Raw genomic sequence first — 17,370 nt, 5'->3', positions numbered from 1 at the left:
TTTTAGTGTATTTTTCCCACGTACAGAGTCTACTGTATTGAAACCTCAAGCACACTTTTATTGTCTTAACAAAATCCATCAAAAGTCATAGGCTTCTGGAGACAGATTATTACCTTCCCAGAAGGTAATCTTTTTAGAGTTGAAGTGAAATATGGTAACTTGTTTTTTGGAGAGGCTGTGAGAAGGAGAGATATTGTACCTAATTTGTGTTTGCAGGAGTATAAAATAATAATAGCATTTTTTATGCAAAGTGAAAAAAACTGTTGTGAAGCTAATAACTTTAAACTTATATCTGGAAAACTGAGACCTGATAGATTATATATCAAATTGGTATATAACTTATTTGGTAACATATATAGGTTGAGTTTCAAAGTATTGTAGCTACATCAGAAGATAAATTACAAAGAAAGGATATGTATTTGTGAAACCAGAATTTCATGAACTCTAGAAAAAGAAGAGGAGCAATCACTTTGCACAACAAAGAATCTTTATTCATATATATATACACACACACACACACACACACACAATACAGATATATATTTTCAAAATCTCAATAACATTTAATATTAGAAATGTTAAGGAGGATACTACCGACAGCGAATTAATATAAAAGACCAAATACTTTTTCCCCTTCCTTTTTTAAAAAAAAAATATAGTTTAGAACAGTTTTAGGTTCACAAGAAAACTGAGCAGAAAGTATGCACAGAGTTCTCATGTAACTCCTACCCCACACATGCATCATAACCCCCTCCACTGGCAACATCCTACACTGAGTGGTACATTGGTTACCATTGGTGAACCTACGTTGACATGTCATTGTTAGCCAGAGTCCATAGTCTGCGTTAGTATTCATTTCTAGTGTTGTACATTCTGTGGGTTTTGAAAAATGTATAATGACATGTATCCATCATTATAATATCAGAGTAGTTTCAGTTTCACTGTCCTAAAAATGCTGTATGCTCCTCCTGTTCTTTCCTCCCTTAAATTCTATCAACACCTTATTTTATTTATTTATTTATTTATTTATTTTGAGACAGAGTCTTGCTCCATCACCCAGGCTGGAGTGCAGTGGGGCGATCTTGGCTCACTGTAACCTTTGCCTCCTGGGTTCAAACTGTTCTCCTGCCTCAGCCCCTCAAGTTGCTGGGATTACAGGTGTGTGCCCCCACACCCAGTCAATTTTTGTAGTTTTATTAGAGATGGAGTTTCACCATATTGGCCAGGCTGGTCTCGAACTCCTGACCTCAAGTGATCCGCCCCCCGCCCCCCCACTCAACCTCTCAAAGTGCTGGATTACAGATGTGAGCCACCACGCCCGGCCAACACCTTATCTTTTTATTGTCTCTGTAGTTTTGCCTTTTCCAGAATGTCATAGAGTAAAATCATACCGTGTGCTACCTTTTCATACTGACTGCTTTCACGCAGGAATATGCATTTAAGGCTCCTCCCTGCCTTTTCATGGCTTTATACCTCATTTCTTTTTAGCACTGAGTACTATTTCAGTGTCTGGATATACCACAGTTCATTTTATCCACTCACAAAATGCTTCTGCATTTTGACAGTTATGAATAAAGCTGCTATAAACATCCACGTGCAGGTTTTTGTGTGGATATAAGTTTTCAACTTACTTGGGTAAATACCAAGGAGGGTGATTGCTGGATTGTGTGGTAAGAATATGTTTAGTTTTGTAAGAAACTGCTAAATGGTCTTTCAAAGTGGCTGTGCACTATTTTTCATTCCCACCAGCAGTGAATGAGAGTTCCTGTTGTTCCACATTCTCACCAACACTTGGTATCGGTAGTATTTTAGAATTTGGCCATTCTAAAACTCAACAATAAGAAAATGAACAAATGTGTAACAGTATCTCATTGGACATCTTTTCTATTTTTGTTTTTCTGAGACGGAGTCTTACTCTGTCACCCAGGCTGAAGTGCAGTGGCACAATCTTAGCTCACTGCAACCTCTGCCTCCCAGGTTCAAGTGATCCTCCTGCCTCAGCCTCCCCAGTAGCTGGGACTACAGGCATGGGCCACCACACCTGGCTACTTTTTGTATTTTCAGTAGAGACAGGGTTTCACCATGTTGGCCAAGCTGGTCTCGAATTCCTGACCTCAGCTGATCCATGCGCCTCGGCCTCCTGATTACAGGCGTGAGCCACCGCACCTGGCCAGACATCTTTTCGTATGTTTATTTGCTTTCTGTACATTTTTGGTGAGGTGGCTGTTCAGATCGTTTGCCCATTTTAAAATTAGGTTGTTCGTTTTATTTTTATTTTATTTTATTTTTTGAGACGGAGTCTCTTTCACTCTGTCACTCAGACTGGAATGCAGTGGTGCGATCTCAGCACATCAGAAGCTCTGCCTCCCCGGTTCAGGCCATTCTCCTACCTCAGCCTCCCGAGTAGCTGGGACTACAGGTGCCCGCCACCACGCCTGGCTAATTTTTTTGTATTTTTAGTAGAGACGGGGTTTCGCCGTATTACAGGATGGTCTCGATCTCCTGACCTTGTGATCCACCTGCCACAGCCTCCCAAAGTGCTAGGATTACAGGCATGAGCCACCATGCCCAGCCTTCATTTTCATATTATTGAGTTTTAAGAGTTCTTTGTATATTTTGGTTGACAGTATTTTATTCAGGTATATTTTTAGCAAGTATTTTCTCCTGGCGTGTGGCTTGCTTGTCTTCTGCAGAACAGATGGTTTTATTTTTAATGAAGTCTAGCTTATCAGTTACTTTTTTCATGGATTTTGTTTTGGTGTTGTAAGTAGAGTCATCTCCAAATCCAAGGCCATCTAGATTTTATTCTGTCATCCTGTAGGAGTTTTATAGTTTGGTGTCTAAATATATTTTAGGCTTTATTTTCTGGTAGAATTGCTAAGTTAAAAGTAAAATTATGGCTGGGCTCAGAGGCTCACACCTCTAATCCCAGCACTTTGGGATGCCAAGGTGAGTGGATCATTTGAGGTCAGGAGTTTGAGACCACCCTAGCCAATGTAGTAAAACCCCGTCTCTATTAAAAATACAAAAATTGGCCAGGTGTGGCATATGCCTGTGGTCCCAGCTACTTGGGAGGTTGAGGCACGAGAATCGCTTGAACCTGGGAGGTGGAGATTGCAGTGAGCTGAGATCGTGCCACTGCACTCCAGCCTGGGTGACAGAGCGAGACTCTGTCTCAAAAAAAAAAAAAAAAAAAAAAGGTAGAATTATATATTTACTCCTCAAAAACTTCTATCTTGCCATTTAGTAGATAGGATGTTATGCTATGCTTGAGGTAATACAGATAGGTAAGGCCTAGATTGAGTTTTCAGTTCACTGGGAATTTTCATTGTTACTTTTTATAGTTTGATGGGACATGAACTTTTAAATTATTCTTTTGTAAAGATAGTATTTACATTTCCTCAAAGGAAGGGTTTTAATTTTTCTTCCATGGCTCTTGAATGAATAATTACAGAAAAGCATTTAAATCATATGTAGATTAGGAGACTGTTTAAAGATTTAATGGAATACTTTTCCCACAAAATGCTCTTAGGTTTCCTGACTGGTAAGTTTATTCAGCCATTTTTTTATGACATTTTCGACACCTGGAACCTGACCTCTTAATGTTGTGCTGGATTGTGACGGTCTTTGACCTTTAAACCAGAACTTTATACATCTTAAGGCCCAATTTTTGTAACTAAGAGTAAAAAGCAACTATTTCTTCTTTTAATGGTAGGCAAGTTTTTGCTGGTATTGTATTTGCCTTCCAAAACAGGTCAATTCTAGCCCCTCTTACTGCCTTACTCTTACCTCTTATTGCCTTAAACACAATTTAAAATGACAAAAATCCAAGCACAGTGGGTCCTGAGGGAACGTGGAGGAAATAAATTATACTGTGTTTAGCTTTATCTAAATATCTTTTAGAGCATGTCAAGGAATTCATTTTCAGTTCGTTAGTGCTGTTTCGTAAGCATCTTCAGCAAACTCACACAAATGTTCACAGATGAGTATATGCATAAACTAGGACGTAAAGGGCCTTGTTTACATTATTAAAAGAGTAACAGTTTCAAAGAGTATTGCCAGTTTCTCCCAAATTCATGTTTTTTCACTTTTTTAACCTCCCATTTCACATTTTAGTTGCTTAGTTCCTAGTTTTGTTACAGACATTATCCGAAATAAGGAATAGAAGATTAAAAATGATTTAAAGTGTATGCTGTGGTTCTAGAGACACATCATGTTTTTTTATCTCTAAAAAGGAAAAATTCTAAGTTTAGAAGAAGATTTCATTTGTAAAATTGACTCTGTACTTTATAAGCAGTGTTTAAATTCATTGGTGGTAAATATGCATGTTGGTATAGTAAAATCCCATTTTTTACATAATGCTTTAATGGAAATGGCAGTTTTATGAAATGAAAGTGACTAGTAAAAGTCTGAATGATGCTCATAAGCTTTTCCATCATTTTTATTGAGGGTTTTGTGTACGCTAATCCATTAATACAGGGGAAAAGGAGAACACTAACATGGTTTATTTTCTATAATTACTCAAATAGAATATAATTTATTTTCAATAAAATTATTGGAGTAAATTGCCCAGAGTAGGGAGAGGAAGGTTGGCCTCTTCTTACAAAATATCTTGATTTTTACCCACGGGACTTTGTTATTTTACCAGTGATGTTGTTTCATTGCATGTATTTTCAGTATAGTTCCCTCCAGATTTTTACAAATAAAAGCCTGGGAAAGGCCGAGAAATCTCAAGCATGTAAAGACCCAGGATTGTGGAGGGAGAAATCTGGGATGTTTATTTTATCCTGTTTATTATTACAAATATTGCTTGTCTTTTAACAATTTAGACTTCCTTTTATGTGATTTATGTAAGTTGAAGCACCATTAAGATTGCTGTGTAATAGCAATTAATTGCGATGTAATAGATTAACCTGGGGAAATTTTCAAAAACAGTTAAGTGTTTACATTTAAATTTGGCTTATTTTTGTAGAGTACCTTGAAGAAGAGGTCAGTGTAAGGAATAAACAAATACTTAAATTTGGGATCCTCACACCACAACTTCATAACGGGGAGAGGGAAGGAAGAACTAGTAACTGAATTGGAAACTAGCAAATATTCTGGATTTCATCACAGTGGAATCTTGCCAGCATCTCGATTTTCTGCTCTCACTATACTTCAAACCATTTTAGAAAAAAAGATCTATGTATTTTTGGATGTTTTGGGGGCCATTATGAATTCTTGGCATTCTGCTCTGAAGATACTTCCATGTTTTTGAGGCAGAATCTTGTTGAAACTAGTAACTTTAAGCTTTGATTTAGACTGCTTTGTGGCCTGAGAGTTTCTGAATCACATTCAAACTGTCATTGCATACCTTTCATCCCTAGGCTTTATATTTGAAAACTCACCCCATTTCAGGTGTCTCTTTATGTCATGTACATTTTTGTCCACTTTTTTCTCCCTTCCCCCAGTGTTGTGCTGCTGCTGTGCTTATGTGGAGTTCTTCTGCGTTGCAGTTTTTAGATGAGGGTCAGGGAATGCATGTACATGGTGATTTGCTTGTGCCCTCTCCTAGGTTTGTGTGCCCTTTATGCCTGTCTGTGTGTGTGTGTTTTATTGCTGGTTTGACCCTAGAAAATCAGAGCTTGCATAGCTATTCTTTTTACCCCCACTCTGAATGCTGAAGTGATCCCCTCCTTAAGCAAGCAAAGAGACTTCCTAGGAGGACAGATTTTTCTCCATCTTTATTATGAGTCAGACTGCCTGTGTTCGAGAGTGGAAAGGGGTAGTCACAGAGAGTACTGCCTCCATAATCTCCCTAGCACTGCCTCAGCACCAAGTGTCCTGTTTCTCGCTTTATGCCAAGAACTTGATGCAAGGATGGAGCAGCGTCAGCACCTGGCTCTCCCTTACTGTAGCTGAAAATCCTTTTGGGCCACAGGTACCTGGCCTCCTCTGTACTCTTAGTTTTCAGTGGGGAGCTGACTTAGAGTGTAGTGATAGGGTTGTTTGTGTTAGAAAGGTAAGCAAATGGAGAAATTCTCATGGAGTATTTCATCTCTGACGGTGTCACTGCTCATGGAATGAGAATAGGGTTTGCAATAATAATTCACAAAACAATAAATGATGCAGTAGTATAGTCAGTTCTGCTGTTATGCATTCCTGGAATCACCACACTATACTGAATAGCTCCGTGAAAACCACAGCGCTTATGAGGGAAGTGCAGTTAGGAGCACAGCACTCAAAGACTTTGTTGGTGACACATGCACAAAGATAGGGCGCTGGTAAAGCCACAAATGCTACAGCAGATATGGCACTTTCTTGAAAAAGACCCAAAGTTTTTCTGTGGATATGGACATCAGAAGAGTTGTTTTCTTGAAGTAAGGAGAATTACCTGAAATCGTATGGAAAGTTGTAATACCAAGTGTGGATAGGTGTGGCTCATTACCCACAAGGTGAACTGAGGTATCCCGTAGGTGGTTGAGGTGTGTGTGCTTGTGAGTTTTCTGTATTTCTTTGCAGTTGGGTTCAGCGAGGAGCAGTTTTCTGTGTTCACCAGTGTTGATAGCAGACAAAATCACACAGAAACAAATATGAAAATTGTTTTATGTCCAGAATGTCCTTCTAATATGCACATGAGTAACATTGGATCAAATATATGTTTTCAAAATAAGTCTCATAGCAGAACTGGCTGTCATTTGATTTTGGGATTGAGTCCCATTTCCTTCTTTGATTTCTTAATTTGTATTACGGTAAGCCCATATCAGATTGATTTTTTTTTTTTTTCCATGCCCTGAGCACCTCAAGAGTAGAGACACCAGCCCGAGGATCTTAATTTTGCTGGAGATAATCCACACACAGGTAGTTTTCTTCTTGGTGAATGTGTAGATTGAGACCTTTATTCTGTGCCAGCCACAGTGCTAGGGCTACAGAGATGGATAAGGTATAATCCTTGTCCTCAGGAGCTTAGAGTCTCATTGAAAAGTTTTTCAAAACACACATTTGAATGATTTTGTTGGGTCAACATTACGTATTTGTTTGTGAACACATAAGTGCACACCCTTTCCCCACCTTCACTTCCTGTTTCCTTGCAAATGCAAAGAGTAAAGAACTTGCCTAGAGGAAACACAGAAACACTGATTCACAGGTGAAAAATATGTAAATTTGAAAAGGTGTTGAAAAGAACCTAAGTTTTTGTAGCCACCTGACTAATAAACACAGAGCTCACATGTCCACCATAGATGGGTAAATGAAAAAAAGCAAGTTTCAGAGTAGTAGGAATAGTATTATTTCATTATTTGTTAGCCCCTATCCCTTGCACATGTGTGTATGTATTGTTTGTGTAAACATAGATGATGTGGAAAGATCTCCCATATTGTTAATACTAGTTATCTCAGGGAACAAAGGAAAGCTTATTCCTGTTTATACATCTTTTATTGTTTGGTTTAAGAAGCATGTTTTACTTTTTTAATTAAAAAATCTAATAAAGTAGGAAGTGAATAAAAGTAATAAAAAGTATCTTCAGGCCACTGAGCCTGTTGCAGTCTTCCGGTAGCGTGAGTAGTTAATACTGTCTGTAATGTTTCAGGTGTGGACTGCCCAGCAGGACTCTGAACTTTTTGCTATAGCCTAAGGTGATACTAAGTTTTCTGTAGCAACACTATAATGTTGAGAGTTTCTGTGTTTATAGACCATTAACACCTCAAAGTCTTTCTTCCATCTGCTCCTCTTGGCACACTGTGCTCTAGATAATCATTTTGGAACAAGTTTAGTCCTTTACGCTCTCCCTGTTAGATTTCATATTGTTATTGTGGAAATCAGTATTTAGCATGGGTAAGAACTGGCCTTAGATGCAAGCCATCTGGTTACAGATCCTCACTACCACTGTCATGAAAACTTGGACAAGTAACTTGCCTCCCCAAGTCTCAGTTTTCTCATCTGCAAAACAGCAATAATCATAAAGTTGTGAGGTTTCAATGAGGTGGCATATGTTAGAACACTTACACTAGGTACCTGGCGAAATAGTGGGAACATGGTACTGCTAGTGCATTAACCTTTAGCTCATCTCTTTCATCCATTGGCATGTTAATGAGATAATCATGGATCTCAAATCTTCCCTTAACTATATTTATAGCTCTCTTTTCCACAAACCTTCTAAAGTTTCCTCATGAGACCCCCAATCAGTCTCTGTCTCATTCTACAGGTCCCTTCACCGATGTTGTCACCACCAACCTAAAGCTTGGCAACCCGACAGACCGAAATGTGTGTTTTAAGGTGAAGACTACAGCACCACGTAGGTACTGTGTGAGGCCCAACAGCGGAATCATCGATGCAGGGGCCTCAATTAATGTATCTGGTAAGTCGTGAGACTGGAGGCCTAGAGGGTGGGCTCAGAAGGCCCCTGGACAGTAGGCTTTCTTAAAGTTAGTATTTGCAGTGTAGCAGATGATGATGATAGACTTCTCTCCACCCCACCCCCACCCCATCCCACCCCACCCCACAACCCTCCACCCCGTGATCAGAAAGCTGGGTCCCAGTCGCCTGTTTTTTTCGTAATTAATGCCTCCTTGTTTCAATGCTTACAGCCCCTTTGCACCTCAATAGTTAGAGCAAAACTGAAGTGATAACTTTAGACTTTACTTCAGAATGAGTTTTGTTTTCATTCCCTTGAAATTAAATCTGCCCTTTGGCAATAAAAAAGGGCTAAACAAACTTAATTTTACTTTGTGGGAGAAAGCTAAATGGAGTTATTTTCTTATTTAAGCTAAATGATTTCTGACTTTAAATTCATACCATTTCCAGTGATTGGCCACTGCACTTTACTGATTGTGAAACGCCAGGGGAGATGAGGGCTGAGCAAATTGGAATATACTCAAGGGTGTCAGTTTGGTGCATGTCTGATGGTTTTCTCTTCTTTCTGGGAGTGCATGTATTTTCCAAAATCCAACTTTTCAAAAGATACTGGTAAAGTGCCCAAATTGAGAATTGGATTTCAGAATTAAGGAGATGTCAGTGATGGGTTGGAGTTTAAATGTATTTTAGAAATGGAATAAACTTTTAGCTCATTAGAACTTCTCCAGCCAAGAAGGAGCTATGGGGAAGTGTGTATTTATCCTGTAAATATCAGGTGACTCAGTGTCACAGAGGCTTCTGCATCAATAGAAGCTACTGCTCATTTGAAATGAGTACCTCTCTGGCTTTTTCCATGATAGATTTTGATTGTGATACACTTGGCTATTCATTTGACACCTAAAAGAAAATGATTCACCTCTTTGGAAAGATATAAGGTGTTTCATTATCTGATCATTTCTGCAGACTCTTATTCCCTCCATCTGGTCTCTCTCATTATGGTGCACCCATGCCAGCTCTCCCCCGGTGCTTCTCTGAGTCTGCAAGACTTGATCTGGACTCTCGAATCAGGTTATTATCTTGAAGTCAGGAGGGTCGAAGCCAGCATTGATTGAGGGGCTTTTATGTGTTGGACCTGCACATGTACTATCTCATGTCATTTCTCTTACCTGCCCCGTGAGGCGTGCATTGTTTCCTCCATTTTACTAAGAAGTAGACTGGTCGTCATAGCACCGTGAAGCTGGCAAGTAACAGAGCCAAGATGTGGATCATTCTGACAGGCTCTGAAGCCCATGCTCTTTGAACTGCAGCACTCTGGAGAAAGGAAGGGACTGGGATTTTGGCATTTCTGCATCCTCTGGATATGTATGGTTTAAATTTTTCCTTTGACATCAAGGGCAGCTGAAATCTTTTATTCCCCTCTTGTATCTACTTTCCCCCCTCGATTTCCATGCCTGTATCAAATTTGAGCAAGTTTGTCAGTAGATGAAAATTACCAATTTTCACAGTAAGAATAGGGAATGCAGCATGGTTTTCTGAATAAAAGAATCTCAGTAGGTAGTTGTACAATGTTAGTGTGTTTTCTGATACAAAATATAAATATGTATGGGTGGGTGTATGTGTATGTCTCTATCTCTCTTTTGTTTTTTTTTTTTGAGACAGTCTCACTTTATCGCGCAGGCTGGAGTGCAGTGGCGCGATCTCTGCTCACTGCAACCTCCACCTCCCAGATTCCAGCGATTCTCATGCCTCAGCCTTCCGAGTAGCTAGGATTACAGGTGCGTGCCACCACACCTGCTAATTTTTGTATTTTTAGTAGAGACAAGGTTTCACCATGTTGGCTAGGCTGGTCTCAAACTCCTGACCTCAAGTGATCCGCCTGCCTCAGCCTCCCAAAGTGCTGAAATTATAGGCTTGAGCCACCACGCCCAGCATCTCCGTCTCTCTTTCAGGAAGATCCATTGTTTCCCCATCATAGGAATTTTTAAAAAGTAAAAGCGAACTCTGCCTTTGTTCTGATTTATGATTGCTTACTCAAGGAAGACCAAGACTTTGTGGTTGTGGCCTTCCTTTGGCAGATAAAGTAAGGCACAGAGTGTGGCATAGTCATCGAGGGTCACATGGATGGTCATGGCAGCACTGCTATTTGAAGCGAGTGGCTTGGCTCCTGATCCACTGCTCTTTCTGTCATACTAAACTGCCTCATTAGTGTTAGAGGATGACCCCACTTATGAATGAATGTAAAAAGTACCACCATTCTCAAAGTTTAATATATTTGGGGGAAAAAGTAGTTGAATAATAAAATGTCTGTGTGTCTGTAGACTTTCTTCCTAGATGAGACAAGATCACATCTGCACCTTAGAAAGAGCTCCTTTGTTATTATTTGGTATTTAGCTCAGTGCTTAGGGGGAGCCAAGGTGAAACCAGATGTCATTACATTTCTAGGACAGCCTTGCAAGTCAGCAAAGGAGGCCAGGCCCATTTGCTGCAGTTGTATGTGCTGAGGGACCACTGCATCATTTATTAGACATACATAGCTTGGGATAAAAAGCACTGCCCTTTTCTAGGAGTCCTCTTGGTATTAATACAGCTACATGATGACATCTTTGTGAGTCAGTAGAGTCCTCAGGAAGAGGAGGATACCAGTGGACAGGCAGTGCAGGTTATCCAAAAGCCAGCCTCCCTTTCTCCCCAGATATGCACATGACCAAGCTTGGTTTTATCCACTCTCTTCAAAGATTAGTGGATTTGAGGTCAGGAAACCTGAACAGGAAGACCAGTTGTGCTGTTTAACCAGTCGGCTGAATTTTGACCAACCTATTAACCTTTCTAGGTTCTTGTTTTCTCACTTGTAAGGTAGGGAGAATAGTGTCTACCTTACAGAATATTTACAAATACTGCAGAATTGACAGCATGGTACAAGAGTGGCACATTTGTACATTGTTCTTCCACTAGCTTTGACAAAAACTGGCTAGTTTTTGAAGAAGGTGGATTGCATAATACTTGAATTGACTGTTTAGAAATAAATTAACCCCTACATTTTATTTATTTATGGACCTTTGCTAATTTTGAGAAGAAATTTGTGTTTTCTCTTCCTTGTGTAATATTCATTTGTTTTATAGTGAAAAGTTGCCAGTACCTTTTCAGGTATAATCTTTAAAAAGGTGGCCACCACTTCAACTTAAAATACTGCTAGCATTGCCCTGCCCACCACCCAGAGTGTCACCGCATACCTGAGAAGGACATGACCAGTGCATTTTTCTCATTTCCGAAAATCCTTGTGATGCACTAGCTATTCGGGAAGGCTCTAAATCATTATTTTAAAGAGAGGAGGGAGGGAGGGGGAAGGAAAGAAAGAGAGGAGGGAAGCAGGAAGGTGGGAAGAGAGGGAGGATTGATGGTAATGATGTCCACCCATGGAGCTGGCACCAGTGCTGGCCAGAGGGATCAAGGTTTTGAAGGCACACAGGTTCAGATTGTGACATGGAAAGCCAGATGTCTTTCAGACAAACCCTGTGAAGCTCTTACCTTTTCACATTACCCTGATATTCAAGGGACCTTACATTGTGTACGTTGTGTTTCAAAAGTTCAGGCTCTGACCTATCATGCTATTTTCTTCAGAACACGGCAGATCACTTACTGGATCCTTAAAAAAACTCCCTTTTATAAACTTAGGTGGTAAAGTAACAGTTGGACACAGGCATAACCTAAACTTTTTGTGTCAGTGGATTATAATATGTGGGCTTTCCCAGAGAGTTGCTTTAGGCCCTGGCCCCTTGGACCTGTGATTTGAATCCTTTTCTTTGTCCTTTCCATAGGTGCTCGTCTCATCTCATTTTTATTGTAGCCCCTTCTGGGGTTTGTGCTTTTTGGATGAGGTCATGTGGTAGGTAAGGGGTGCAAGGGGCTTTCTGTTTGCATTCACTGGCCCAGAATGCTGTGGTTTTGGCCCCTTGCTCCATGATACATACTATCAACTAGAGATGGTTTTGAATTATTTAATCTGGACCTCAGCAAAATAGGTACACTTAAATAGAGATTGAAGAATGGGAGGTTGGATTTTTTTCCTCCTGAGATTTCAAATGTAAGGAATAAAGAACTTTTTGAATTAACGAATTGTTTTGAGGCAGTGGGGGATCTTCCCATTTGTTCTGGCTTTACAAAATTAAATCTATTTTCTGAACTGTATGGTGGGAAAATATTTTTAAGGTACATAATTTCTGAAAATGTCTTTGTGGTAAGCTGTTAGTGGTTGTGGATTTTTTTTTTTTTTAGTGCTTCAGTTAATAATGAGGGAGTTTTCCATTAATATTCCAAACCATGTTTGCCAGCGGATACAGCAGGTGAAGTGGTAAAATTATGGGCCCATCAAAAATACTTATGCTTCCTGTAATATGATATTAAGTTTAATATTTTTATAACCTTCACTGAATTCTAATTTCACTAAAGTAGCAAGCATGCTTCCATTTGCAGTTCAATTATGCACATTGGTTGCCTGTGTCCCAAGCAAATTAGAAATGCAAAACATCTGTGTGTGGAAGGGGGCATTGGAAAGAGTCATTAAAGATACCAATATTTAGGTACAGATACACTTTACTAAATGTACCTTGGGAATTGAAAATGGATTAAAGACAAACACAAAACTCCCAGTGTCTGAATCTGTATTTTAAATTAGAATTCAAAGGATTAAGGAGCAGTATTCATTCCTGACATACAGCCCTTTTCAGCACTCTTTTCAATCACATTTAAAGCATAAAGTTTTTCCAGTAAAATCCTCGGGACAGCCAGGTGCGGTGGCTCACCCCCGTAATCCCAGCACTTCGGGAGGCCGAGGTGGGTGGATCACCTGAGGTTGGAAGTTCGAGACCAGTCTGACCAACATGGAGAAACCCCGTCTCTACTAAACATACAAAATTAGCCAGGCATGGTGGCACATGGCTGTAATCCCAGCTACTCAGGAAGGCTGAGGCAGGAAAATCACTTGAGCCTGGGAGGCGGAGGTTGCATTGAACTAAGATCGCACCATAGCACTCCAGCCTGGGCAACAAGAGAGAAACTCCATCTCACAAAAAAAAAAAGAAAAAGAAAAATCCTCAGAGCATGAACATCAGCAACTCTTCTTGGATGGAAACATTGATCAGTTAATTTAAATGGATAGTATTGCGATTAATAATCATTTTAAGATTTCCGTGACTCAGTTTAATGTAGCTGTTTGGTGGCCCTGGACCAGTCAACCAGGAGTACACCTTTCGGGTGGTTAGCACTAGGGTATAAATGCACAAAGCCCTTAGACAAAGAAGCCAAACATTTATCCGTCAAGCACTGATAGTGGGAGCTGCATTTGGGGAGTTTGAGCTTCTTAACAGCAACATTCTTCTTCGTTTGATTGTTTGCTTTGGAAGTCTCTGATAAGCGAAACTTTTTTATAAGTGGTTTCCATGAACCAGGCTTATTACTCTCAGATAAGAACAACTCACATTCATACTTTAAAAGATGTCTTTAATCTTTTTCACCAGATGAGATTCTGGTTAAACAAAAAGTAGAAAAAAGAAAATTACCAACAAAAATTCAGGTTAATTATGCTTTTTAAAGGTTTTTACAAGTTTACTGTAATACTTAGGTTTTTAAAGAAGAATCGTTACTTTTTTTGTGGCTATGACACAGTTTATTCTTTACATTTTCAAATATCAAGATCGAGAGGACTTACACATTTCGTCTACCTCAGTTAGCTGAAGGTAACTTCAACTCTGTACAGCATAACTGAAAAGCAAAAAATAAGCAAAGTTTTAAGAAGCCAAAAGTGATTTTCTTTTCACTCATTACGGGTCCTTGCATACTTACACACTTGAGGGCTCTCCACTCTTGAATCTTGTCTTGTTTATTCTTACCTTAGACTTACCATTAACCCTGTCCTGGTTGCCAGCTCATCACAGATCAGAATAAAGGGAAAAGGGGTACAGAGGTGGCCACGTTGAAAGTGGCCCGTGTGACAGTGCATAGCAGACAGTGGACAGGTTGGGCAAGAACACCACAGAGATCAAGTGCAGGGAGCATTCAGAAATAACAGTGGGGAGCTGGAATTCCTTAAGCCTCGGGGAACTGTTCTCCGTGTTTCAGGTGATCAGCCCCAAGAGACACAGCTTGCAGGTTTCATTAAGATGGTATATAATGGGGGTTCATGTCACAACATAAGAGTAATCAGAAAAGGGGTATGTTGTATTCCATTATAAATGTTAGAGGAGATTGAAAAGTATATTGGATTTTTGAAAAAGATTTACATTTTAAAAGATACTTATAAAAAAGAGTGAATAAGCCTTGTTATTTGGCCAGTGCCTGTATATAGCAGTCCTCATCTTCCATTGATACTGGAGAAAGGAGACCTCACTGTCAGCACATTTGTACTAGTCTCTGCACAAATAAATTAATCAGACTGTGAGGAGTTTGTTTTCTAAGACAGAATATACGAACTGGAAAATCCTGTGGAGAACACAAAGACACCTCAGTGTTTACTGATTTATAAATAAATGCAATTCATTATTTATTTGCTAGACTCAGAGTTCCATCCATGGGACCCTGAATAGGCAGAGGTCCAGCAAGGTGGTCATGATCTCAACGTGTTGAGGACCCTAAAGGAAATAATAAATTTGCTCACAGTCTAACTAAAATGTCCAGCTTCTTTGCTTTAGGCTAGAATTATATCACCTCGTTTAGGTAATGCTGGTTATCTCCAGCTCATCAGGAGCTCTGCTTGGCATTTATGTATCTGTGTCTTTGATTAGTCTCAAAAAAGTGGATCAGTGACTTCATTCTGACCCTGTAAGTGCCGTATGGTAGAGGACAGTCTTTCTCTATGCAGGCTTTGTGAGAGGATGGGGAGTCCGAGACTGAGGGCACTGCCATCAGAAACTGGAAGCCCTGTCTTGCCCACTTGGAAGGGAGGGAGTGACTCTGGAAAGTAGGACAGAAGAAAAGCCAGCTGGTGGGGGTAAAGAAGGGTTTCCTCTTTGGAGTTCTCCAAGGATATTTCTAGGGAGAGCATGATTCAGGAATGCTTTGAATGTTGGAAGAGCAGAAGGTGCAAACCTGTTAGCTAATGAAAAAAATGCAAATTAGCACCCAGAATGTGAGCTATTAAAACATTAATTTCTGGTCTCAGTCTCACTGGGGAGAAAAGGCAAACATGTCAGAAGGAGCTTAGGAGTCTTGGAGTTGACAGTCTCCCAATAAAGTAAGGTGCCCACAGTAGGAACTGTGGTATGAAATGGTGTTTCAGCAGGAACTGCAGTGTTACGAGGTATAGTACAGCACAGATTTTCCAGGTGTGGGCTGTGGGCCAGCAGCAGCAGCAGCCCACTTGGGGACCTGTTAGAAACTGGAGTGCTCATTCTCACTCCAGCCCTGCTAACACAGAAATTCTGGAGGTGGGGTCTAGCAGTCTGTGTTGTAGCAAACATTCCTGGTGACTCTGATACTCACTGAAGTTTGAGAGCTTTTCCCTCCAGAATTCTTATTTAAATTTTATTATATTTATATATTTATTTATTTTTGACAGAGTCTCTGTCACCCAGGCTGGAGTGCAGTGGTGCCATCTCAGCTCACTGCAACCTCCACCTCCTGGGTTCAAATGATTCTCGTGCCTCAGCTTCCCCAGTAGCTGGGATTACAGGTGTGTGCCACCACGTCCAGCTAAATTTTTTGTATTTTTAGTTAGGGGTGGGATTTCACCATGTTGGCCAGGCTGGTCTCAAACTCCTGGCCTCAAGTGATCTGCCTACCTCGGCCTCCCAAAGTGCTGGGATTACAGGTGTGAGCCACTGTGCCTGGCCTTGTTTATTTACTTATTTATGGAGTTGGGGTCTTGCTGTGTTGCCCACCCTGGAGTGCATGCCGCTCTCATAGCTCACTGTAGCCTCAAATTTCTGGGCTCAAGCAGTCCTCTTGCTTGCCTCAGCCTCCCAAGTAGCTGGGACTACAGACATGCACCACCATGCCTGGCTATTCCTTACAGAGTTCTGTTAGTGGATTCAGTCCTGGAAGATGGGGTATATTGACATGTGAGTAGAGTAAGGGAGAATCAAGAGAAATGTGTCAGGCAGGGCTGACATGATAAGAGGAGACTTTGATGATGATAGGAGAGCATCACTGGGTATAAGGACATAGGGGCATGATGTGTGACCTGAGTGATGGGCGCACCTGTTGGAGCAGAAGGGAGGCCTGCCAATAAGAGACCAAGAAATCCAAGAAGGGCCAGATTATGAAAAGCTGAGCTGATTGTCTTTTACTTAGGAAATAGTTACTCTTATAGGAGGTTTTTCATCTGAGGAATTACCATGACACAAGTAGGGTATTAAGGTACCATTAAATTTGTGGAGTTTGTAGGGGCTAGGCAGGGTGATTTGGATGGGAAATAAACTAGAAAAAACTTGGAAAAATCTAGAAGGATCTGTGGGCCTCAGCTGAGATTGTGGGCACATAAAATGTGGAGAGAGAGACTTCAAAGATAAGATTCTGAGATTAAAAAAAAGTGAAGCATGTGCCTTAGTACTTGATAGACTTTATTTATTTGCTCTGTTACCATTATGATGCAGATGAAAGTGATCTGTGATGTTACCATTATGATGCAGACGAAACTGATCTGTGATCTGTTCGCATTATGATGCAGACGAAAGTGATCTCTGATGTGTTACCATTATGATGCAGACGAAAGTGCTCTGTGATGTGTTATCATTATGATGCAGACGAAAGTGATCTGCGATGTGATACCATTATGATGCAGACGAAAGTGATCTGTGATGTGTTACCATTATGATGTGGACGAAAGTGATCTGTGATGTGTTAGCATTATGATGCAGACGAAAGTGATCTGTGATCTGTTACCACTATGATGCAGATGAAAGTGATCTGTGATCTATTACCATTATGATGCAGATGAAAGTGATCTGTGATGTGTTACCATTATGATGCAGACGAAGGTGATCTGTGATCTGTTACCATTATGCAGACGAAAGTGATCTGTGATCTGTTACCATTATGATGCAGATG

At 40.3% G+C, this 17,370-nt stretch overlaps 1 protein-coding gene across 3 annotated transcripts in view; it reads left to right on the top strand.

Annotated features, from left to right (window-relative positions):
- LOC116463356 (vesicle-associated membrane protein-associated protein B/C) overlaps nt 1-17,370 on the top strand; it is a 69,052-nt gene that overhangs the window by 20,832 nt on the left and 30,850 nt on the right. For all 3 annotated transcript variants that reach the window (XR_004246666.2, XM_032146428.2, XM_032146429.2), the window contains exon 2: nt 8,183-8,335. Coding sequence is in view for 2 of the 3 variants with exons in the window: in XM_032146428.2 (XP_032002319.1) it covers nt 8,183-8,335 (153 nt within the window). In the remaining variant the exon portion in view is untranslated. The remainder of the gene's footprint in view (nt 1-8,182; nt 8,336-17,370) is intronic.

This window comes from Hylobates moloch, unplaced genomic scaffold (assembly GCF_009828535.3).
Source record: "Hylobates moloch isolate HMO894 unplaced genomic scaffold, HMol_V3 SCAFFOLD_34, whole genome shotgun sequence".
NCBI classification, from domain to species: domain Eukaryota; kingdom Metazoa; phylum Chordata; class Mammalia; order Primates; family Hylobatidae; genus Hylobates; species Hylobates moloch.
Note: the sequence above shows the minus strand (reverse complement) of the source record. Positions and strands in the feature narration are given on the sequence as shown.